Source organism: Polyodon spathula, chromosome 18, assembly GCF_017654505.1.
Source record: "Polyodon spathula isolate WHYD16114869_AA chromosome 18, ASM1765450v1, whole genome shotgun sequence".
NCBI classification, from domain to species: Eukaryota; Metazoa; Chordata; class Actinopteri; order Acipenseriformes; family Polyodontidae; genus Polyodon; species Polyodon spathula.
The window spans coordinates 16,004,797-16,032,169 of NC_054551.1; the positions used below are offsets into that span (position 1 = coordinate 16,004,797).

The window sequence follows — 27,373 nt, forward strand, 5'->3', positions numbered from 1 at the left end:
TGATCTTAAAACACACATCATTTATAATAAATAAAATACAATACTAAACAACAACTTAGACTACTTCTTCGGTCTGGATTATATGTGTCTTTATCCTACAAAACAACCCTCGCAAAACAGCGTCCCCTACATTCTACAGTACAGTAATACTAAATCCACACTAAACACCCAATCATGGGGCCACCTCATCCAAGCTCTTGTTTGGGTTTCCAGACTGAAGAAGGTGACTTCGAAGTGCACAGTTCTTTATTACTGAACAGGACGTGAGAAGCAGCACAACACAAACCTGTCTTCTGTAAACTGATGTCAAGCGCCTTCTTTGTGACAGTGAACAGACTCATTCTGTGCTGACTACAACGTGTCAGAAATCTCTCTTCCAAAAGCAGAAGAGAGAATACAAGCAGACACTCGTCACCTGTTAGTGCACCAGTCTGATGTGTGGTCTGCATAGTTTTTTTTTTTTTTTACTGTGGTATTAAAATCTCATGATTAAGCTTTTTGCTTTTGTGATGTAAAGTATTTTATTTTAAATATTGATAGAGATTACTGTAAAGAGGCACTCATAGACAGTTCCCTGTGGAAAGAAGAGATGTAAATACAAAACAAGCAACTTAAAGTAGATCTCCATGACTTACAGTACATCCACTGTATGCACATGTAAAAATATAATCTTGACAAACCAACAGGGAACCTCCATATACCCCAGATTCTGAAACATTCAATAACATTCTCTAGCTACTTGTATAAATGTGTGACAGACAGACTTAAACTAACCATATTCCGACACTGGTGCTAAAGAAAGTCCTTAGAAAGTTTCACAGCTGGGCAAGTAGTTCTCAAGATGCTCAGACAGACAAGCTCCACGTATGTAAGATTACAATACTAGAAATGATCACACACACACACACACACACACACACACACACGCACACACACACACACCCCTACCATAGATCCCCAGCACGTGATAATAATACCTTAACTGCAGGACACAGCCAGTCTCCCTGTTAACATGACTGACAGTCTTGATCTTAAACACTACAGATGCAAGCACTTATCCAAATTCTGCTGCCTAACAGAATATCTCGCTGCAGCTGGACAGTTGTGTAAGAGTTGTCCTTCTAACTTTGGGAAGCCTTAGCCCAGATTATTTTATTAGTCAAACTTTAAAGAGCCATCATATTTAAGTTCAGTAAAAACAAGACCGTCAGGATTATCTCCTAGTCCACCAGAACCCAGTCTCTCAAATCCTCTCCTGTTTAATCCAATTGCGGTCTCAAGCTCTTTAACGAGCGAAACCAGCGGCCCTGCCCAGATCTCGCCTCAAACCGCTAAATGGGGGCCTCTGACGTCACTTAAGGGACTAAGAAGAGATAATGGGATCAAGCCAAGCTTGCTGGGCCTCTGTGAATCATATGAAAGAGGATAGCAGTGGAATGTTCCGTCCCCATCTCAGACATGACAGAATTAACCCTCAGATACTTCCTTCCCCCAGCCCAACCGAAAGAGGTCAAACTGATCTGTTGCCGGACTGCTTTATAAAAAGCCCTGGTTATAAAACAATCTCTTTTTTTGTTGGGAGGTAAGTCACTGTAAACATTGAGTTTGTTTTCTGCATCTGTTTTCACCCCCTTGTTTTGCCAGAAGGCAGAAGTCAAAACGTTGTAAACTTTTGTAGTAAATGTTTTTGTCGCCTCTGTCTCCATATACATTCTTTTTGACTGTTCGTATGCTACAGGCATTTGTGTGTGTGTGTGTGTGTATGTATATATATATATTTATTTATTATTTTATATATATATATATATATATATATATATATATATTATTTAACCAAGACTTGCTCTAGACCTTCTCAATCACAAGCTGCGCCCCAGACATGACACAGTTCACAAGTCATACTGTAAGACCTTCTTAATGTGTTCAATGTTAAACAGTTGAAAACGGATATGAGGTCAGTATAGTTTTAGAAGGGTTCATGGGTTTTTTAGTATTAGCCCACAGTCCTCTCATAACACCACTGAAGATTATGAAATAGCAGTATTCAGTTGAGCAGTGGACTCAGCCCTTAGGAGTAATGGGCCAGATTGGAAATCAAAACTAGAAATCTGGGAGGGTAGTTCACAGTTTTCAGCACGTGTCCACAGGACTGTTCTCATTATTCATGCTAGAGTACATAAAAAATAATTTGAAATGAATGCACAGTACCAGCACTGCCACAAGACTATTGTCACTCAACACTTAACCTTTACTTAGATCCCAGCGTATCAAAACCTGAGTGATTTCAGTGTTTTTTAAGGAGAACACTCTTTCCTGAGCAGAGTCTCTAATATACTGTGGCACGCTGTTAATGACCCAAACAATCGCTGTTTCACACATACATATTTAATTACAACAGCTGAACAAATTACATATTTATGGTTTATAAAGGGGATTGCCATTCAAATTCATTAGCTATGCATGCAGGTACAGGACTCCCATCTGCAACAGCATCTGCACAACAAGAGCTAACAATTATGCCATGTACACTGAGCAGATTAGCTGTAACCTGTGCATTACACTGCCTGCTTTCAATGAAACAGGCACATGAGCAGCACATCCACATGCGAATACACAAGCAGACATACACAGTGCAACTCAGAAAACAAGTATGCTTATACAACCACCAGATGTGGCTGAAGTTACAAAGTATACCATGAAGTACACCCATAGACTTAGAACAGCGGGTAGGACACACTTCTTTACACAGACAATGGTGAGGGCAGGGGATTGGTTACCTAGCCTTGCTGTCGATGCCGAGTCACTGGGATCTTTAAAGACCAAACAGCTACTAGGAAATGGATGAGCCCGAAAGGCCTCAACTGGTTGGTAAATGTTAAAGTGTTTTATACGGACAGCTACAATACAAACAATGTGTAGACATTGTTTCATTGCTAAATAAAATTACAAACAAATGACAGAACTGAAGCAGTTAATACCCCTGCTGAAGGACAATGTCACATCTCTGACCCAGAGCTGCACAGTGCTCAGCTCTCTACTACTACTGCAAAGAATCAAGCGTAACATTGAAGGCAGGCAAGGTCAGCCTGACCACTCCTTCCAATCTGAGCGCTACCTCCAACTGATTGATCGCATGATTAGAGACCGGCTTTACTTGTGTTGTCGAACGAAACTACAGACGAGCATTTCCTTTTTTTTTTCACAAAAGACCTTGGCAAGAAGTAAGCAGATGAGATTTTATCCTAGAGCTCACTTGAAGGACTACCTGCCTAATAGCATTAATGATGCTTGATCTGACCATCGCTTCTGTTAAGCTAAGAGAACGAGTCCAATGCATTAACTGGGATTCGGCTATAGCAAAAATCTATGGAATTAAAAATTAATTAGGGTCCCACGATCCATCAGGGTATTACCAATTAAAGACCTAAGACAAAAATATTTAAACAATTCAGAGAACAGCTGTTCTCCCTTGTAAAGGAATTGCATGTTCTAAGTGTAAATGACATGAACTTCTTTAAGACGACTGCTGTTGGAGGGCAGGCTTGTTATTGCTGATGACTTTGAGCTGCTTTTTGTGTCTGGCCCAGGGCTCTGTCTGATGTTTCCTAATGATTTGTAATTTTCTGTTCCTCTGATGACAGAGGCTCTTTTGGTGTGTGACAGTAGAGTTAAAAACAACCAGAACCTGTACATGTTAAGGGTTTTCTTACTGTAAGTGAGGGGAAGTGATTATACAAGAGAGTCTTCTTTGAAATGATCTGTGAAACTCTAGTTGAGTGTTTATGGATAATATCAGCAATATGTAGCACATGCTTGATGTGTAACTGTAGTGATCCTGACATTTTCTGTGCAAATGGAATTTCAGGCAAGTATTCAGGAATATATAAAAGTTGCACCTCCCTGCTGCAGGTAATATTGAGTCTTGATGGGCAAGTCCGTGTTTCTCAGACCAGGATTTTGACAAATCGTGGTTTTTTTGTTGCTACAAATTACTTGCCTGAAGGAATTACAGCCTGGTAATAATTGAGGAATGTTCATCATCACTCTAGAACAGTTGAAACCCCTGCAGACACCTCAAATCTGTGCTGTCCTTGCTGTCTGGACGTGCTCATGTATATTGCATTTTAAATCAAATAAATCTCTCTCAGAACAATCGTACCAGTACTGACCCTTAAACAATGGATAATACTCTATGATGCAAACAAACAAAAAAACCTATAATAAACCTAGTTTATTATATTTATTATTATAGCTGCACTGTCTTTCAGTGCTTGGTTCGGCACTGAAAACCCAATTATAAAACCTCAGAATGTGTTTATTGCACCTACATACAGGCCATATTCACAAAACAGTTTCACCAGTTTCTAGTTTTAAAAAGCAAAAAAAAAAGCTTCACACAAACAGAGCCCATTTAAAACAAGCACTGTAGTTTCTGTATTTTTAGTTTACATAACAACACTACCCTTTAGAAAGTGGTCATATCTGATTACAAGTACTAGTACAGGACGCCGTGAGTCTAGCCTAATGGAGATGTTGCTGGAGATACGAGACTCAGAACAAATCTTCTGTCTCTTTCCATTTCGGATATGTCAAGGCTTCCCCATCGCCAGCGCTGCCTTTGTTCCCTTGCCCATCTGTTTACGGGAACCACATTCTATAGGACTGTTTTCTTCTCACCCCTAAATCACAGAACAATCTTGAAAGATCCCCCCATCAACAGGTACAATAGGGGCCTTTAAGTAGTCAGTTATATGGACTTAATGTCACTGCTCATGGAAACAGCCATTTTTGACAGCTCTATTATTTTGGCGTTAAAGACCCCTCCACCCCCCGCCCCTCTCCAAAAACAAGAGGAGAGAGACCTGCTCATCCCACACTCCTCTCACAGCACCACAGGGCACGCTGGATAAAGGGGTTCAGCACAGTGAAAAGACCTCCCCACAGCCCCACTGTTTCTCGCATCAAAGAAAATGACTATTTAAGTGCTTGAAGTGGGAAAAACAAAAAGCAACACGTATAGTGGCGAGGTTGGGATTGAGAAATCCCAGGCATTCCCAATTAGTCTCATTTACCATGTGCCCTCTTCGTTTGTCAGCCCCTGTCACAGCACTTTTTCTTTCTTATACAAAAGCTGTATTCAAAAAATCTAGCGTAGCACAGTGATGAATGCAAACAAATGAAGACTCTCAAACTATAGTTCTTAACTGAAATATATAGCCTACATACCATACGTAACATAAAATGATATCAAGGTTAATCTAATATACCATATCAAATCTATTGTCATGATTGCCTTGATTAACACAGCAAAAACATTTAGCTTTTTAAGCCTGTGTTTGTACCCTAAGATAGCCTACTGTACATCTCGGCTCCCTTTATTCATAGTCACACTGTCTTATCACTTATCATTTGATGGGCCATATATATTCAGACTTAATCGCTTAGTTTGTAATTGCTTAATTAGCTGATCAACATATTGGGAAACATACTAACATAAAAGTGTTTTTCGAGGTCTAAAATATTAGTTCATTACTGTCTACTTGTAAAACTGAAACAAAATAAATAATTGGAGGAATGTTGCTTTTACGGTGCACTGTTTATAAATATAGTCACTAGAAAAGCGCAAAGCACATTCCAATGCTGTAAGCAGAATAAAAAAAACAACATCCTAAAGGGGAAGTATTTTAGCCCCAATATTTACATTTCCTCTCACAGTCTCAGAGGAGCTGAAAGCAGAGGGCTAGAATGTGGACCAGGGCTGGTAGACAGATTAGGAACATCTCCTTGTACAACTCGTGAGGACACCTGCCTTACCCGGCCTGTGCCACACACCCTCAATGTAGGCCGGACAAAAACAGAGGCTCTGGAAAGGCATTTCATTTGGGCTATTCCACTTTAAGTTTAAGTATTTGGTCAAGAAAGTTAGTTCCATTACTAATTATTAATGGAATGCACTGTGGCCTATTTCTCAGTTTCAAAATTGAAAATAGACTTGCCATGATTTGTTTACATAACTAGAATCCAACAAAAAAGTTTGCTAGCTTTGTACTACAATAATATTTGCTTACAGAACAAATTGAGATCATTTCAATGAAAAAATGGTTTGAACATTGGCCTTTTAAAATTTGTAAAATATACAAAACAACCAAATCTTGACTGAAGTCAGAAAGGGCTAGATAAAGCTAAAAAAAAAATGTTCTCTCCTTCCCTCTTCACAGCTTCCAGTAACGGTGTGGTTGGTCTGTCGAAGACTATCTCATTCCTTATGTTAAAACCAGAGAAAGTGGGCCGGGTACAGAGAACCCCAGAAACCACAGACACCCCTGCTGCTGCCAGCCCCCCTGCTCCCAGCCCTCCCGCTGCTTCTGCCTCCCTTCAACCCTGGCTGGGAGTGCTTCAGCCTAATTCAAACCATACAGCAAGTTGCCACGTTTTCAAATGCAAGATGCCGGTTTAGTCTCAAGCTCGTTCTTCAACATACAGCTCTCAGAAGTGCCTATTTATTGCACTGGGATAATAACTATTTAATCAGTTCTCTGAAAAAAAAAACAGATATGTTGTATCTCCTTAAACTTTCTCTTTACGATTTTTTAAAATTTTTACCAGGCCCTGTGTTGCTGTATCAGTTGTCACAGGAACCAAATATAAAATGTATTGATTCACCCTGGTTAGAATAGCGCCTCCTGTTTGAAATAGATGGGAGTTACAGGGGTTTCCTTTATTCATCCTGCTTATACAGCACACATGATACGTTTTAAATATAAGTTTTAAGTATTCCACATAACAGATGCCTGAAACTCTGGCAGCAAGCCAGAGCACCACTTTCACCCGCTGTATCAACAACTCATCACAAAGAAACCATTCCATATTGAGTTTTTAATCATGCTTTATTCTCAATACTGGTACAGTTGATATCACCTGCTTTAAAAATCATACCTAAGCCACATTTGGAATTCACTTCAACCGCAAAGTCCATTCAGTATCACTGACATTACCTGGTCACATCATACCTCAGCCAGTTACACAGCACATAAACAGACCTTGGCCTCCAGGCTTGTCTCTTCTTCTGCTCGCTGATATGCCCTCATACACAGGCGCTCAGCATCCTGTAACCCTATAATAATGTTCATATTCAAAGCAGACCATGTGCTGAATCTTCACATTCCCCAAAGGTAGCTGCAGGGACACTAGTTTGTGTTACACCTTTCAGCAGTCAGATGTTATAAATGAGATCTCAAAGGCCTCAGGAACTGTAACAAGTGAGCTGCTAATTTCAACACGGGCATATGAGGTAACAACACTCTTAAATGGATGGTCCAGTAAACCAACTCCAAAAACTAGGGTAATGGGAAAAGAACAGACTGCTGTTTCCACATGCACCTGGTGTATTTGCTTCAAAACCAGTGATGTTTTTTTTTTTTTTTTACTTCTTGAAGTTGAAACTTTTATCGTTGAACATCAGTTAGTATTTCTAAACTTACCACTATTGGCTGTATAATAGTTATTTATCACAATGTCATTTTGTATTTTATGAGCATAGGTACCAAAATCGGTGAGCTAGCTCCCAGTGCTTTTCTCTCACCACTGAGTCACAAGCATTGAGTCCACTGTTCCACTCCAGAAATAACAGAGGCAACAGCACATCCTGTTTAGAATGTGCAGGGTGACACTCATTGAAATTCAGACTAAGTGATTCAGCCCATTTTGGTAATGGAGGCCCCAGTCAGCTAAAGATGGGGATGCCAATTTTTCATATATAAATTATCAAACAACGAAGCCAGGAAGGTCACCTTACATTTTTCGGCAGTCTTAATTAGAGTTCCTTATAGAGCTGCATTAATAAGCACAGCAGAACATTATTTAATTGAACATTTCTTATAGCGCTGCATTAATACACAGTGCAGAACATAACTTAATTAAACGTTTCTTATAGCGCTGCATTAATACACACTGCAGAACATTTTTAATTAGGAGTTCCTTATGACACTGTATTAATACACACTGCAGAACATTATTTAATTAGACAATCCTTATAGAGCTGCATTAATACACACTGCAGAAAGTTATTTAATTAGGAGATCATTATAGAGCTGCACTAATACACATTACAGAACGTTATTTAATTAGGAGTTCCTTACAGAGATGCATTAATAAAAAGTCAAGACTTCCTCAGTTTTTTCAAAGAGCCAGGAAGCCAAAGTGTACGATGAGGAGGGTCCGCCTAATGTTTCAGGCAGCGTGCCTTGCGAAAGCCAGATGATGACTCATGTCTTGACGTTTCCCACTTTGTATAAAAGGGTGGAGGTCACACCCTGCCACTAGACCATATGATTAGGCACTAATAGGAGATAGAAGACGAGAATAAAAAGCCAGCACTTTGCTTTTTGTGGGCTAATCCCAGTGTAAGCGAGGGCAACTAATGACGCATCAGGTCATACCACCGAAAGAACCCCTCAGGGATTTACAGGTCCGAATGTGTGCATCTCTCTTGTGCTTCTCAATAGTGAGGTCAGAGCTCTGGCGCTAAGCCAGAAGACACACTGGACACACAAACAGCTTTTAAACCCCCTAAGCAATCACATCATTAGGCTGCTTGGCGTTGTATATTAAATTAGAGAGAGGTCAAGTAGTACTAATAGACTCAATCATACCAACAACATTTTTGGATTATAAGTAGCTTTGCTCCTTAAGTATACCTGTGTCTGCCAATGGATATAACTATCTATACATGTGCAAATATTGTATTGTATAGCATACTTAAAGCCTGCACAACACAATGGTGAAATAGTTTCAGTAAGTCTATATACTGTATAATGCCTCTAACAGACTTCAATAACATAAGATTTGTATTCTTGCTGTTTTATATGGAATACTTTGTGAAAAATTTCAATCTTAAAATCTTAAGAAATTAAACAACAACAATAAAGTTAAGCAGAAGCTTTGACTAAGAAGCTACACTTATATGAAACGAAGACCAATTCTGTTCTTTAATACTCTAACACCAACATATTTCTGGTAGTGCATAGTCACATGTGTTAAATTGAATGCTTTGTGACAGGTAGCAATGTGTGTATCACTATGACTGTGTGTGTAAGTTTGCAGATGTACTGTACAGTTCTAGGGTGTACTAGAGCTCTAGTAGGCCCTTCCCTATCCTTTAAATCTCTCTTGGTTCTTAATCCTTCCCATCCTGGCTTGCGATTATTCTTTAACTTTAGAAATCACTCTGTTATGATCTTTAGAGAAAGATATTACTTTCTGATCCTTCTGAACTCAAATCTTCAGAAAAGCCAGACATGTTGTATAAAACAGGCACAAATATTTTATTACTTTATCTGGGATTGTAAAAAAAATGAAATATGAGAACCTTCTTAGAAACAGTAGAAATCATGATTTTATATATATATACACACACACGCACGCACGCACGCACGCACGCAGTTTTTTGCAGAAGTATTCACCCCCTACCAATAATGTCATATTTTGTTGAATTACAAATAATGTATGCACAGTTTTTCAAACAAACTTTTTTCAAAGCTGTAGTGGTTAAACCGAACACTGTTAGATGAGGAGGAGGTTAAATGTCAGCAAAACTTGCAAAGAAAAAGTACAAAGTGAAATTTACTGGCTGCATAAGTATTCAGCCCCTTAAGTCAGTACTTGGTAGAAGCACCTTGCAACAATTACTGCTGTGAGTCTTTTTGGATAGGTCCCTACTAGCTTTGCACAGTAGGAGGATGACATTTTTGCCCATTCTTCACAGGAAAATTGCTCCAGTTCTGATGAGTTTGTTGGGGATCGTCGATGGACTGCAATCTTCAAGTCTTGCCTTAAATTTTCAATTGGATTCAAGTCAGGACTTTTACTGGGCCACTCAAGAACATTAATTCTCTTCTTGTTCAACCACTCCAGTGTGGCTTTGGCTTTGTGCTTGGGGTCATTGTCCTGCTGAAATGTGAATTTCCTCCCCAGTTTCAGAGTCTTGGCTGACTCAAACAGGTTTTCTTCAAGGATTCCCCTGTACTTTTCACCATTCATTTTCCCCTCTGTCCTGACAGGCTTCCCAGTCCCTGCTGAAGAGAGGCATCCCCATAACATGATGCTGCCACCACCATGCTTGACAGATGGGATGGTGTTGACTTGGTGATGTGCAGTGTTGGGTTTGCACCAGTCATAATCCTTGAAATTTAGACCAAAAAGTTCAATTTTTGTCTCGTCTGACCACAAAACCTTTTCTCACATGTCTGCAGTATCATCTACATGCTTTTTCGCAAACTCCATACGTGCTTTTTGATGATGCTTTTTGAGTAATGTCTAATTTCAAAGCGCTGTGGAGTACGCTCAGGTGCCAACAAAATGTGAAAACTTTGCAGGGGGTGAATGCTTCTGCCTGTGTGTGTGTGTGTGTGTGTGTGTGTGTGTGTGTGTGTGTGTATATATATATATATATATATATATATATATATATATATATATATATATATATATATATACACACACACACACACACATATATATATATACACACACACACACACACACACACACACATGATAGATAGATCATTTGAATATATCTGAACAGGTATATGAATATGATAACTAAAATCAAAACATATTTTTTGATATGACCACCAAAGCTTTTGAAGCACTTTGCCCAACACAAATAACTTCGCTTTCCAGTATATGTGACCTCAGAGTTCATAATCAATGTTCTACCAGACCAGTGGCTATTCCAATTGCATTTGGAGCTGAGCTAATGAAAGAAACACATCTTACAGGAAGCGAACCGAGGAAATGTAAAATATACTTCCCTTTGTACGAACCATTTTCACTGCTCTACTTATCACTGTGTAGTTGAACTTCTCACAACAATTCTATTGAGATGCCTTCTGCTTCATTTGGACGGTATAGCGTCTCATTTTAGAACAGTTTGACAGTGCTGAACAATTAATCACAAACTTTGTATAGAGTGTTTGCTTTACATACTAATAAAACTAAGAGAAACAATGAAGAGTCCTAGTGACAAAAAATTAAGGACTCTTTTAAAGAACATTTTGGTAAGGGGCACTCCTGCAGTGATCCGGTCTGTCGGTCTGTGTGCCTGCCTGTGTGTCTGTCTGCTTGTGTCTGTCTGTCTGTCTGTCTGTCTGTCTGTCTGTCTGTCTGTCTATGTGTTTGTGAATCTGTCTGTCTGTCTGTGTGTGTCTGTCTGTCTGTCTCGCTGTCTGTCTATGTGTCTGTCTGCTGGTCTGCTTGTCTGCCTGTCTGTCTGTCTGTAACACTCTAAGTCATGAACATGGAAAATAGCTTCATTTTGCTGCCATCTTCAGTGTAATCATACGCTCCTATCCTCCTGGAGACATTTCAGACTGCACTTGACTATCTGATAAACTCTTGATTGGATACAGATATTTTTTAGCTTCCAGGTACTTTTTGGCTAGCACACTGTGGGGCTCTCTCCCTAACCCTAACCCCTACTGCAGAATGAGAAACAAACACACACAAAGGGCTCAAGAGATTTTGTTTTACTTGTCTAGTGTAAAATGAACTGGTGTTTTCCTCCTTTAAAAAATACATTTCTCCTAAACCAAGTAGATAACCGTTTCAACGAATGCCTTCATCAGTGTGACATTAACCCGTGTACTTCAGTACAGTCACTTTAAAGCTCTTGGTCATTTAACCATGTTATATAAAATCCCCAATTTAGTTTAGGCTGCTCACAATGACCTCCATATTCACTTAAAGTCACAGTTCACTTACATTCTCTCCATGAGTCTCACTGATCACAATCGCAGTGTAGCTCCAAACTACAACTCTGCACAAAATAATACTGTGTTGGGCCCTTTCCAATTCACGTCTCAGCATCTGAAACCTGTCCATTCTCAGTACTTGAAGGCTTGATAAGTGTTTGAGACCGCTGAACGCTTGCTGCCCTGCTTGTCTGAGCAGTGTGCACCTTGCTCAGTATCACTCATTAGATGCCTTTTTAGAGGTAGAGGTTTCTCAAAACACTGTTTAATCTAAGGGGAAGCTTTTAAGCACTTATTTAGACTACTTTTTATGGAAATAGTTTGAATAGCCAAAAAACCCAACACATTCTTAACAAGAAATATCTGAAATGTCATGGGGTTTAGGTATTTCAGTTGTTACTCAGTTTGTAACATTAATAGGCATCAAGTGCATTTCCCTGGATAGTAAACCTGGTCTTATCCCTCGCTCTGGCTCTCCTTTTTACCAGTGACTACTCTTCCATTACTATTAACCTGTTATTGCATTGATCAGTGAATCGCTTCTCTCTCAGAAACCTCACCCTGTTCCTGCTGGTACCTGTGATGCTGGGTTAACTGCACAATGTTGTACCAGGAATAAATGGAAACCGAGGACATTTCTCATGCCTGCACTGATTCCAAGCCTTTTTTTAATATTTATCTGAAGAGTTGACAATCGGTGTAGCAATTAAAGAAATCAATAGGACTTGAGAAGGCTTTTACCACAGTAATAGCTATCTCTGAATAATAAATAGCCCATGCAATCAGAAGACAAAAATGACAAAAAAGATTTAAGCGCCCTACTTTCGACCATTTCCAAGTCAGGCTCATACATGTTCTCATAATTAGGCGTCTGCAGTCTTCAGAATATTTTTTACTATTTACTGATTTTTTTTTTTTAAGCAATGATTACACAGGCTACCTCTTATTAACACTGTCAACATTATCACTGCCCCTGAATCTAAATATATATTTTTTCTGCTTTACCAAAGGTTATTCATAACTATTAAACACTGTCAGTGCTATTTAGAATTACTAAATGAAACTTAATAAGCTCAAGTCAAAATGTTTGGAGACACTGAGAAAGACTTCTAGTCGAAACATTTGGAGACACTGAGAAAGACTTATAGGTGAAACATTTGGAGACACTGAGAAAGACTTCTAGTCGAAGCGTTTGGAGACACTGAGAAAGACTTATAGGTGAAACGTTTTGAGACACTGAGAAAGACTTCTAGTCGAAGAGTTTGGAGACACTGAGAAAGACTTTAGTTTATTTTAGTATTTCTGGGGACCGTCTGGAAGTCTCTTTGGACCACAATTTCAGAACCACAGGTCTAGCTATCAGGCTATGTGTCAAATGGCACAAAAAGTGTTCAAAAGAGGATCGGTAACAGTACTGCTGGTGCTAATAACAGGTAAGAACATGGATTTTAAACCTTTGTCAGCACTGCTTTGAAGGAGGGACCGGTGACAAACATGCTAATGCTAACGTAAGGTCAGAACGTGGATTTTAAACCTCTGTAAGCACTCCTTTGAAACATAGTTTAAAAAAGGCATTGGTATTTAGACATGCAGCAGGTAAGATCCTAATGAGGCTATTAAAAGCCATTGACTTTCAGAAAATAACTAAATGACTTATGATTGTGAATCTTGTGCAACAACAATAACTGATTCGTACAGCAGTGACTGTGCTAATCACCATAGCATGTCACCTCTTGTGTCACATGAAATAAACCCCAGTCAAGCTTTGTAAATCGGGTAATATTATCCCATTCAGGCTCTGATCACCCAATACATTACAACACACACACAAATACTGGATCAGTTGTGCAGAATTGGTGTCAAAATGAAAATCCCTATGCTTCCTTATAGACCTGAGAATGCCTTACCCAGCACTAGCAACATTACCTCACCACTTCTTTAAAGCTCTTCACCTTTTTAGATGTACACTTTATATGGAGAGAAACAGACATCTATACAGCTAACTACTTACTTCAATATCATTTGTTCACAAAAAGGGGCATATTCTATAAAGAAAAACAAGCTGCAGTGCTGCATATAAATACTGAGAGCCGATTTACTCCACTATGTCATTGCTTCTGTGCACTCCACATTATTAAAAAGCAGAATCTAGGAAACTAACTCAAGCAGACATACATTTTGGCTACCGCCTTTATCATGATTAAAACTGTATGCAGTGGTATTGATGTATCAATTTGGTAGGGTGGTCACTTCTTATAAGAACCTGATTTCAACTTCACTGCTTGTAAGTTTTATCTTATTTTTTTAAGTTATGGATGTATTTGAAAGCAGGCCTTGTTGATGGTCTAGTTTGATTACATTTTTCAAAGGCAGACTTTCCTTTCCACTTGGAAACTGTCAAACAGACATGCTCAGGTGCTGCTTGCAGCGACAGCAGGTTATAAATTAACTTTTTTTCACATATTGTAAGGGCCTTTAAATTCTGAGTGTCTTAGTTTTTTAATGCATAAGTAACAAAAGATTAGACAGTCTAATAAGCTGAAATTAAACCAACATGTTAGCTACTGTAGTATGTCATAATTAACCCAGGATTCCTAGTGGATTGTTTACAATGTTAAGACAGTAAAAGTGCTCTGGGCAGTGTCCCACTGGTTTCTTGCTATGTCAGAGAATGATCTTTGCCACTCGCAGAGGCCAACTTCAACGGTCAGGTTGCCAAGGAAATCTGCCAGAATTAAAGATGGCCGCCATCCCAGGTTATTAGCAAATCTAGCAGTGAGTAGCACAGCCAATCTAAACTTCACAATGTGGACAGAGTTCCTTTCCAAGACTTTTCTTGTTGCTAATCTCACAGCCAATAAATACAAGGGTCTTTGTTCCAAAATACAGTAATGACATCCAAAACAACTTAAAAATAAACACATAAATAAAACTCCAAAAAGAAACACCCCTCTAGAGCTTTCATTAATTGGATGAAAAATGAAGAATTACCTGTAAGCTGCTTTTCTATTTTTCATTCTAACAACTAACCGAAACTAAATTAAATTCAGTACCATCAGCCAATCAGATTTCAGCTCTAGTGGGCTTTGATGCCCCCTGGAACGTCACTGCTGGCTTTCTCACTTGCACTTCCCATCATGAAAGCTCAGTGCACATCTATTGGACAGCAAAACAAAGACACAATTCGTCCAAATGTATTTTGTTATCCACCAAAACCAGCCAACCTGTACTCACAACTGCTGAATCAGCCAATCACAGCCTGCCAGCTTGACTGGAGCGCAACATCTTTCAACAACAACAAACCAAGTTTTAAAGATTTTAGAAGCAATGCTTTGTATCCCTGATTTTTATTGTCAACACCTTAATTAAAAAGCATACAGATGTGCTGTTATTATTGTAGAGTATTAAACAAAAGTGTGGCCATGCTCTACCTTAAATCAGATAACATCCAGTAGACCAAGATTAGAGATAATCACAGTCTTGAAACCAGATATAAAAGACTTAAAATTGTAACAACCTAACAACTATTAATGGGAAACTAAATCTTTAAAAAACATTTTTTGATGAACTGTGTCCTGTGATGTTCGGCTGCAGGACACAGCTTTATGAATAGCAAGTCTAGCGTAAATACAGTGACCTTTCATATAAAGGACTACAGTTCAACATTGATTTGAATTTGGCTATAGCCTTCAAAGTAAGTGGTATGGATTGGATCTTGTGAGGGGCCATGCAGACTCTCTGAGGCATGCGCAAGCCAAGCAGATAAGAATTTCACGCACGAAGGGTCGATACTCTGTAATAGATTTTTACACTCAAGATGGACAGCCAGGTCTATCAATGTGTCAAAGATATTTTTAATGCGGCTTGTTGCCTAAAATATATGTTTCTCACATCAATCACAGAAGGCTCAAGTTCACCGGATGGAAGTGAGTGATGTCAAAGACCGTAGAAATCTCAGTTTAAATTATTTTTATGGAAAAGTGGGTTTAGCCAGGCAGAAAGACCTTTCACAGGGCCAATGAAAACTACTTCGTATTCTGTTTTTATAGATATATACATAAGCACACTGCCTATCCACCTCATTAATATCGGGCTGGCCACCGTTTGCCCTGATCACAGCCTTCACATGATATGGCTCAACAAAGGGCTAGAAGATGTCTCGAGGCATGTTTATCTACTCATTATTTCACGCTTGGTTCAGAGAACTATGCAGAGGATCGTGATTATGAATTCTTTATTCAAATTCATCCCAAACATGCATGATTAAGGTCTGGGGAATGTGGTGGACATAGAAGATACCTTAAATCTCTGTCATGCTCCTCAAACCATTCAATCCTGACTGAACACACTCTGCATAGAGTCCTGTGCCTCTCACAAGCAGAGACCTGACTGAACACACTGCATACAGTCCTGTGCCTCTCACAAGCAGAGATCTGAGCGAACAATCTGCATACAGTCCTGTGCCTCTCTCACGCAAAGACTGACTAAGCACATTCTGCATAGTCATGTGCCTCTCACGAGCAGTGATTGGTTGATTGTTTGTACTTAATTGTGGACTAATAATTACTTGTGGCTAAGTTGTGACCTTCAAACTCATTCCACTTGTGACTTAAGCAGAATTTGAACCCAGACCTCCAGAGGAAAAATACATAAAAAGACTAGTGAATTGTATTGCCATGGGTTGTACATCTGAAAATGACATATCCCTGAGCATCACACTATACAAATTCCTACCATTAGCTCCACCCTAATTAGAGAAAGCTATACATGGCTAACAATGCAATTCGTGCCTGTGCCTGGTCTATAAAAGCACACAACTGAATTACATTTTTTACCTATAAAAAACTAATTTGCAGTAAATAAACGCACTGCTTCAGCAAAAACAACACAATCATTTAAAGGCTCTTTTAATCGTGCAAAGAAACAGAATAGCCTTTGTTTACCTACAAACGGTTTCCAGACTTGTCATAAACCCTTACATAGATAATCCTTTTAAATCTGTAGGCCAAATACATCTAATATCTTGTACTTAAAGATTACTGAAAAGCTGCAGATTCCCCCCTCTATTGAATGGAGTTTATGTTTAATTTTGTTCACATCGCCTTCCTCTACACACTCTATTTGCTACAGATGTGTAACTTTGAAACAGCCATCAAGTCTGTGTTTTGCTTGACTTCAGACGTACAGTAAATGGCACTGCAAATGAGGCGTCAGGCACTTTGACTAGAAAATATTCTGCCCAATGAAGAGCTAAATACAATGAGCTCAGATTCTGGTTGAACTATATTACACTTAAATATGCTTAGCCAACATTTTCTTTCATAGAATATAATCACGGTGAAATATTTCATAAAATAAATATGTTTCTTCATAGAAAAATATTTTGATATGTAGAGCACCTGGCTGGCAAAATATGTAAACGTTGTTTAATACTTATGAATTCTATGCATTATCACTAAATAAAAATATTCAACCTGGAGCATGTTTACAATATTTCCTTTTTTAGAATCACTTTGTATACCATGTTCTGTTTCAGTCATCAAATCCTAGTCACTTCTGTGGCCTGACATCCCTCTTGTCTTCTCTCTAAGTAAGGTGACCATATGGCTCCATGTTCAGCGGGACAGTTTGGGACAGTTCAGGCTTTTCAACTCACAACCCAATGCATTCTGGTATGTTTTACCTGTCTCTGGTACCATTTTTGCCTTTAAGAGAAGCAGGACTACGCTGACCAGAATGCATTGGCTTGTAAGTGTCCCGGTGAACACAAAGCCATATGGTCACCTTAGGTTTAGCGGGTACACTAGAGTATAACCATTAACCTGTTCCCTCAGTTACCAGAATGTAGGACCAGAAGCAAAAATGCCACACAAAGTGAATCTCAACAAGAAGAGAAATACATTACTTAGCCCATAACAAGTTGTTCAAGCTTTTGGGCCACAGTAAGTATACTGTCAATTTTGTAACAATATTGACAGCAACAATTAGAAAACTAAATATCTGGTGGGGTAAAATGTAAATACAAGTCTGTCTGATAGTACATTAATTATATTTGGGTCATGAAAATATATTCAAATTAAATTAAGGATAAATCAAGGGGTCCATGTTGGGTAAAACCATGTGTGTGCATGAATCTGTGTGTATAAACTCATCCATACAGCACACACTGTTTATATTTGCCTGTTCACTCCAGTTTAATTGCTGCCGTTGTCCCATCTCTTCCTGACAATCTGTCTCATGTTATTATACGTTATCTTCTCTGGACAGTTACCAGGCCGCCCTCAACGCTAACAAATCTCTTGTTTACTTTAAACACCCCTGGAGTTTACAGTTTAACAAAGACAGCCAGCACTCTAGCGCAGCTGGACCAAGCAAGAAAGTGCACGGTACCCCAGCACATTCACCTAGACTGCCTTCAACACAAGACAGAGAAACATAAAATTACTAGATTACATTCGTGCTGCAAGCACTTTCCAAAAGAAATCCCAGCAAAGAAGACGACACATACACATTGTGTCTGCTTGATGCTGTTGATAAGCTAAGAAACAGACACAATACTCCACAACAGTTGTACATTTAACCATTAATTATCATTTTGCTTTCATAATCTACTGCTGTTTGCCTGTGGTCGGTCTGTCAGCCTTCAGCCAAGCCACTGAGGTTTGCTGTGCACTGTCTGGTTCACTCCACTGCATGCTGTGACCACCAGTATATCACTGACTCTTCACATACGAGTCAGCAATAAAGCGGCTGTCAGCCCGAGGATCTCTGTTTACTTCATTAGGTCCAGCGTAACATTGGCTGGTTTTTCTTTTACCCCTTGCAGAAAACTTTGCACTTGTGTGAACAGCACCAGTATTGACAAAAGCTATCCGGATTTTGATCCAGAAAATAGAACCGCAAAAGAAAGGTTTACTGGATTTCAGAGACTTGGTGCAGCTTAAAGAATGAGCAGCGGGGTTCCAAAAAGTATAGCGTTACACATCCCCACATGCTGCTACAATGGGTTAAATAACGTACATGTCATTTTTCTTTTCATTGTTACATCCTGACAACTTTTTACACTTAAAACTTTAAAGTCTGTTTCAAAGCTCTTTTCAAAATGTCAACGCTAGTAGTGTAAGGATTATTGCCCACATTGTCAAACAGGTAAAATAGCAAAAATAATCCATGACGTGGTACATAACAGATCACACAGTGTCACCCATGCATTGCCCCGAATCTGTAATTTATTACCTATTTAAGAATGATTTAAAAGCTGCTGTCCCCCTCAATCATGCCCAGTGTTTCACTCAAATAGAATTCCTTGGTGTCAGTTTACTACATTCTTCCACGGCTCTCTGTGCACTTTACCAGAGTGGGCCTTTTGTTTATATTTCCAAAAAGTCATTTGCATGGACCCAAACGTCTTGCTGTTAGTGCTATACTTCATATGAACAACCATAATCCAACTGAAATGCATTGACCTGAACTGTGAAGTGTTACTTGACTGTAAATGTAGAAACAGCAGTGCGACGGATAAGAGGTCAGTGAGAGACGGATATAAATTGCAATGCGCTTAGGGCACTTACCCTAGCTGCTAGATAAAGCTTCTCCTGTTTAGCGTGGGAGACGTTTTGTGTAAAATTACAAATCCCACATAGTATTTCCTGGTGTAAAGGTCTTTTTCCATTGCTTCTCCAGCTCCAGGCAGAGAAAGCTCTGCGGTTTAAAAGAGAATGTGTGATGCAAATCAGTCCAAACTCTAAAGAATTGCTGCTTTGTTTTTTTTTGTTTTTTGTCAACCATATCTTTTTTAAAAGTTAAAATAATTTTGTTGCAGAAGGTATTACCTTGCTTTAATGCAAGACACTAGCATTACAATTATGGGTGTAACAATGCAGTAATGTCAAGATACAAGACCATGTGTATCATGATACATGTGATGTCACTGATGTGCTACATGCATGATACATAATAGGATCTACAGATCATTTAATAATGGACGATTTTATTAGGAAACAAAAAATAAAGGAGAGTAAATGGGTCATTATCAATCTATCAGAGTTAGGATAGAGAGTAGAGAGGGTGGTGACTAACAAGAAACAACTGCAATGAAATTAGTGTTTTTGAGTTTTATACGGTTCCTTTCAGAAGAGTTGCCCATGTTGCTAAGGCCCCAAATGCCGTGTTTATATCTTAGTTTCCATGGAAAACAATACTGTACATTTTCAAAACAAGAAATATTATGAGCCATCAAGACATATCTTTATTGTCTTTCAAATTGTGTAATACTCTCCACTTTATCAAAGGCAGCTACAGCATTAAAGAAGAACAAGGTCAAAGCACTGGTCAACACATTGTGCAGGGGGTCGATCATGAAAAAGAAAACAATGCTCCTTCTAACCTTGCCTGAACCAGACACATAACAGATAAAAAAAGGACAATAAGGAGTTATATCTACAACAGTCTCTTACAACTCTTGACTGTGTTCTCTAATTGGGCATCATAACCACAGCACACTTTTTCAATAGTAGGTAAGAGCCTTTCTCGAAATCCGGATTATGATGAGAACTGACCGATTATTCCTGTTTTTTATGCTAGATTATAGTCACTTGGTCTTTAAAGAGTAAGTAACAGTAAGAACACAGTGTCATATTCAATAGGCTTTTCCATATACAATTCAAAATGCTTTAAGTTTCTTATGATGGTTACAAACATTTCCAATAAGTTTAAATGTTTAAAATGTTAGCGAGTTAAATGGAAAGTAGCACCCCAAATATTAATGTGTTAATCTACTGACTAATCAAATCTTGAATGAAACTAAAATCTCAGGGTTTTATTTTTTTATTTTTTTATCGCATAAGCACAGGTGTGCTAAAAAATATAAATATGACTGTTCTATGATAATTGAGCCACAGTTGCAACATTTTGCTGTTTGTTTCAGCATCAAGCCTCCTTATAATGGACCTAAGAGTCCTGCCCTTCTGATCAGAAAGAAGTGAACACTATTCCCAGGGCATCTACTGGGCTGCATAGCATTTGTCTAATTATATTTAAACAAAGGATCTTTTTTAAAGAAAGCCCCATTGCATCGTCCTCCCCACCCCTTCATATATAGTGGTCTTTATTGAGGGGCCACGTTAACTCTGTCGTTGGTTTCACCGTAGATGAGTCTGCCTTGTTCAGACAGTACACGCTTGTCAGTAGAAAGAAAAAGCTTTATTAACACTATGGAATGTAGGAGGCTTTGATTGGGGGCTAATCAAGAATAGGACGCGAGGACGCAGCCGGCTGAAGCAACCTTTAGGAAAGTCTATCAACTCACAAAGGCAGATTGTGGAAGACACACAGAAATAATATCAAGTTTCTTTGTGGGAAGGCTCAGACAAATTAGTGCAAGCAAAGAAAAAAAGCCAAATGAGCGACTCACTGCTCCCTGTCTGTCAGAGCAGCCGGTTACTGAAACCCCTGTGTTGCTTTTAATGAACTGTTTGAATGCTCTGGTCCAACACTTGAACAGCACGTTTTATTTACTGGTTTTCATGGGATTTCACGCTAATTTAGTGGTAGTTTTAAGTCATGTTTTATACTTAACCTTAAAGGGTAAGGGTTTATAAGATGGCAGTGACACAATTTAAATACTGCTGTTTCACCTTCAGATGAGGTTATTGGAAACTTGTCAGTTGCCTCATTCTATTTTTTTACATATGTATCGAATCCTATGTAGGCCCTTAAAGGTAAACAACTTTCACTTGTGAGCAAAATTCCCATCTTATAGACCACTGTCCTTTCAGTACAATAACCACCACAGACAGTCTTGAAGGCTGGATTTAAAAAGTTAAGAAGTTGCACTCAATTCAAAAGTTTACAGTGATTAACCAGAGACCAGGTTATACTACATACATTGAATTTCATTTATTTAAACACACTTTACTATGCTTTAGCAAGGAGCTCTACTGTAGCAGGACCTTCTTAATGTTCTATTTGGGGCAACTTCAAAACAAAATGTTGATTCCAGTTCATTTTTAGTTGTATTCTCTGGGATGTGCGACGTGTGATCATGTGATTTATATGATCAGATGCTGTGATTACGATTAATAAAAAGGCCTTCTGTGCATCCTGACCATCTCGTCCTCAATATGTGTGCAGCATCTGTTGATGTTTAATGTCACCCACCAGACGCAAGGGTTTACAGCAGATCTCTCCACTTGTGTGCCAGCCTCTAAGGACTCCACCCTAAGCACCAGTTGGTATTATTTTGGAAGGTTCTGCAAAGCTTGTTACAACATAATGTTGTTTAATAAGAGGTAAGATACTTCAGCTCAGAAAAACATATTTATCCCTATATCCTGGGGTGCTATTCACAAAACTTTAAGGACTGGTTTAAGAATGTTTTTAAGGACTATTTAGTGTTTTTACAGTTGATCTAGCATTGAAACTCTCTTGAGAGTTTTTCATTCAAATGACTGAATGGCCTGGCTGCAAATTGTTCCAAATGAAGCCACGTTGCTAAGCAGATGTGAAGCAATAGCTGAGGAAAGTCATTTTCTGCTTTTAATGAAAGTTTACACATACTGCGTTTCCATGCATTGTGCTTGTTATATAAACAGAATAGGAAGGGAGTAAACAATGATAACTACAGTGATCCACGAACACTTCTTGGAACATTCTGTTAATTTAAACTAAACAACTCTCTGAAAGAGGGAGAACAGTCCAATATCACATGGAGTACAAACAATTAACACCAACATGTTGTATCTTGTCTTGCCAATATAGTTTTGCTGTAGTTTGATAAATTATAGATGTTATTATTATTTGATTATTTATCAGAAACCTTTATCCAAGGCGACTTACAGGGACAATGGTGTGTTAACTATGTATCACTTACAACAACATCTCACCTGAAAGATGGAGCACAAGGAGGTTAAGTAACACGGTCAGGGTCACACAGTGAGTCAGTGAGTGAGCTGGGATTTGAACCAGTGACCTCCTGGTTATAAGCTCTTTTCTTTAACCATTGGACCACACAGTTAAGACTGTGTAATGCACTGATAGCTAGAACTGGTACAAATGCTCCAACATTACACCAACCTTAAAATACATTCAGGAGGACTTGCACTGAAAGCCAATGATACTTTATTTGATATAACAACTGCCATCTAAAATAATGAACACATTCTACAAAATGTGTTCCTTCCTTTGTTTTGTACAGAAATATGGGTATAGGACTTCCTAACATATATATCCAATATAAATGATATTTTGGTTTTATTGAATATTTAAAGTGATATATACCAGTAATGGCATTTATGCACAAGACAGAATTAAAAAAGGCTCTAACTGCTACTAATTCAGTATGTTGCAATAGCTTGATGTGGTCGTGGATGATAGATATAAGTAGAGTCTGCGTCGCGAGAACAATGTCTCAACAAATCTGCAGGAAGTGGGAACATACACAGGGATATCCTGCTAGAGACTCAAACAGCATTATGAAACCGCTGGCCCTGCCCCTCACTGCGATGGCAAATGAAATCTCCACAGGAAACGAACAGCCGTGCTTGAGGGGTCCGGGCCGAAGAGCAAAGTGCTAGATGAGAATCCACAAGCAACACTTTGTGAACCCAAAATCTGAGATTTCACTGGGCCTGTTGTGTCCTTAAATGACACAGACTTACTTTAGAACAGAGAATATGAGAGGGCTACAAAGCCATATTCTTGATGCTGAATCATTGGGATCCACTAAGTTGACAAAGTTTTGAGATCAATCACCTACCAGGAGCAAGCATTGCTGGACCACATGGCCTCCTCTCGATAGTCATTGTTCTTCTGTTTCTAACAATGGACACTTAGAACTGTTTAAAGCATCCCAGAGGTTTTAAAATCAGTTACTCCAACATGGAGGCTCTAAAGTGAGATGTTTCAAATTGGGCCACAGCATGATGAGGGGAGCAGTGAAAGGATGTGGTGATTAATGACAGCATAAAGGATTTCAAAGCATATGTTACTAACACCTTTCTATGCATGTGTATGTATATTTAAAGTCTGTATACTATATGGAAACATCGAGCGCATATCGTTTTTCTGTAAGTGTCCATCTCAGAGACTAACAATGCAATCTATACTTACTAAACTGGTTCACTTGTTATACTATTCACTTTTTTTCTTTGAGATTCTAAAACATTCTTTTAGGATAACGGTACTTTAAAAAATGAGAAGAAATGAATAAACCCTCTCTAAATCAACTGAAAAAGATTCACTGCAGTATGTGATGTAGCTCACAGCCACCATTACCAGGGTACATAACTGCCGTAACTCCAGCCCCCGTCCCGTCCCGTCCCCCCAGCTGCATTCCTCAAGTGCTCAGGATATATTAAGACTGAGTGGGCTTGTGAAGCAGTGTGGCTGGATTCCAGTTTGCTTACAAAACCTGTACACAAGTCAACTAGAGTCAATGTTGTTTATCTCGGGAACGTCATAATGTCAGTGTTTTATTGATTACATTTTAAATGATATGTATAAAACCACCTAGAGGCCAGAAAATGGAGAAATAAACATAATATGAATCATGGGGGCGAGGTAACACATACTTATAAGAAGCACTGGAAATGATCAACTAGAAGTGAAATGCACATTTATAGAAGGATGCATTGGAAAGCTTGAAACCTTTTAATAATAAAACAAGTTTCAATTCTCTTATTATTGAGATTGCAATTCAACTAATTCAGTAACTTTACCACGCATTAATAAGCTAATTAGTTGCGGTCTAATGAAAAAGAAATAAAAGTGCTCAGAGACACACCTATTGGATGCTACTCTGCAGTTTCCTAGACATGTTACAGGTCTGCACTACTGAAAGACTTAAGAAACAAAGCATTAAAAGCAGTTTTCTGTAGGATGGAACCTTGAACAGTTAGCAAGTGATTAACAAGCAATTTAAAAGGGTCCGCAGTCCTGCACGGTACAAAACGGATGCCAATTGTTAGAGCCAAGGCAACAAAAAGTATTAGCCATGGAAGTTAGCTGGGAAAGTTCCAAAAGACTACAGTACATCTGCTTGGCAGGGGCTCAGCAAGAGATAGACTTACTCTTACTGTGGCAAAGCTTTCCAGGGCTATATAGGACATAAAAACAGCTTGCAAGGGCTGAGCACGTCTGCTAGCATGCATGTTAATCCTCTGCTCCCCGGCACACTCGAGGTCATCTACCATCACGTAGCACATGGCCCTGGGTGACCCGTCTCAACATTCCTTCTGCGTAAACATGCTCAGGATTTTGGGAGAAGGTGCTGAAAGTTTTTTTTAGTCATGTGCTGAAAGTGGCACTTCACTGAAATAACACTAAAATCAACAATAAAGGCCCAAGGAAATTGACGTTCTCTCGGGTGCTGTGTGAACACCATTTCATTTATCTTTGGGATTAACAGCTATGAGGCAGTAATAAGTGGAGTAGTACAGAGCTCATGAGAACAGGGCTACAATGCTGCCTCTTTGAGTTCTCAGATAAATAGCAGTATGATTCCCCCAGTGGAATTATTTTCATAACTCATATGAAGGAATGTACCACCATGGAAATGTCTAAATTTTTACAATTTAAGACCATCTAAAAGTTAAATACTACTATTAACTGAATGGAATAATTTAATTGCAGTCTTTAAAAGTGCAGTCTTTATGGCAGCTCATGCTAAACGCCCTGGCCTGGCTTAGAAAAGGGACTGTCGAGGGGCAATTCCTCTGAGGTGCAAATCAAGGACCCGACTCCAATGTGTCAAACAAGCTGACAGGCAGAAGAACAGGCTGTTATCTGTGCTGAATGCCTGAAACAAATAGCCTTAAAGCATTAGAGACTACAATCTAGTTATAAAAGCTCTGACCTGAAAACCGTCCCTCTTAAAATAGTGCTGTCCTGTTTTCTTACTGAATTAAAGTGTTCCAACTGTGGTCGTGATGCCACTACAGGACTGTGTTGGATAAATGTGGATAAATCACAACTGTCTGTGTTGTTGTTGTGTATCATATTGCTATTAGTTACGATTGCTAAAAAGACAGTAAACCTTCAACAGTCGACACAGTTTGATCTTGAATGCTCAATAAGAGGTAGAATGGAGAGAGAACGGTTAAACCTGTACCTGTTTCACACATCATTTGCCATGTTTCCTGCTCTTTGTTGTTCATGCCTTCACAAGGTAAAAAGTCTTCCGGAATCTCACAACAAGCTGAAAAGGGAACGGAATGGTAAATATATCCAACAGGAGATGGAGCTTGTATATATTGTATTACAGAATAGTGTACATGGGAGGCATGTGAGGACCAGCGTATTTGTACAAAACAATGGAACTGTTCTTCTAAAGCTTAACTAAGCATAGTGAAAGCACCAGTAAGCATACGCAAGAGTAAATCAGGGTCAATTAGGATCAACTCCTAGTATAACTGGAAAAAGTTTACTGGGCAAATTTACTGTGCTAAACTTCTATAAGGAAAATAATACGGACTTTATGCCTAATGTGTAGCAGACCTGTGAAGAGCAACACAAATGAGTTAACCCCCCCCCCACCACCACCTTTTTGTTGTATTACAGAAAGCATCAATTATGCATCATGGATTAGAGCACAGCAGAAACGTAAACATGTTGGAAATGCACAGTGTTATCAGCCGTCCCAAGCAACCCCCTGCTCAAATTGTCTTTCTATTCCCTGGTACACAGTCCGCTTTCCAGATGGGCTGTGAGCTTTATGCCCATGCCAGCGACAGCTTGTGCAGTGTTTGTTGAAAACAAAGATGATGGATTATATATCATGTGCAATGTTGGGATAGAGAGGGGGAGATAATTCTGTGTTTCCAGAGTAAATAACGCTGGTAAGACTTTTTATGATTTCCTCAGAAAAAGTCCTGGACTTTTTTGTTTTCACAGGGAGCCTGAGACTTAACCAATGAATGAGAAGACCCTGTGCTTTTTTTGGAAGAAAGCATCTCTCTGGATGTCTAAGGGGCCCGTTTAGCCCCACTAGCCATGACGGGATCATCCTATTGTTCCGTGGCTACCTCCTAATCCATATCCCCCTGCCATATTCGCCAGCTAGAAAGGTATACCACTGTATTTAAATACTGAGCAAGGAGATAAAGGCACCCAAGAATTGGATCCTAGCAGTGGCTGCAAAACTTGTATATTTTATTTGGAGGGGAAATAACAGAAAAGTGTTCTGAAATGTGAAAGGGTGGTAATTCAGTAGTAACTCAAGAAGCTTTCTGTGCCATTTGTTTTAAATGGTAGTATAAAGTTACAAAGTTTGGTTTGATTTGAAGAGTTGTTCCCTAAAGATCTTAGTTATTATCCTTTAGCTTTCCAGCCTTACATAATACAACAACTCCACTATCCACTGGGAAAAGAGTGTGTACTGGAACTCTAGAATACTGTCTGGAAATACCACTCCTATGGCAGAGGTTTTAAAAATAATAATTACTATTATTATTAAAAAAACAAACAAACACCTCCTAAAAATACTAAATATAAATAATTACTTCAGTGCCTTGACATTTAAAGAGATGTGACTTAATTTAATGTCTGGCTGTGCCAGTATATTATAGTAACATCGTTAAATGTGGTTATGAAAATACTCAAATACAAAAATAAACTAAATAAATT

At 38.9% G+C, this 27,373-nt stretch overlaps 1 protein-coding gene across 14 annotated transcripts in view; it reads right to left on the reverse strand.

The window, feature by feature from the left end:
- The window catches only part of nfia (nuclear factor I/A), a 367,146-nt gene that overhangs the window by 145,986 nt on the left and 193,787 nt on the right, over positions 1-27,373 (reverse strand). For 7 of the 14 annotated variants that reach the window (XM_041277571.1, XM_041277572.1, XM_041277576.1 and 4 more), the window contains exon 3: positions 25,860-25,946. The exons of the other annotated variants lie outside the window; for them this stretch is intronic. In XM_041277571.1, coding sequence (XP_041133505.1) covers positions 25,860-25,946 — 87 coding nt within the window. The remainder of the gene's footprint in view (positions 1-25,859; positions 25,947-27,373) is intronic. 14 annotated transcript variants of the gene reach the window in all.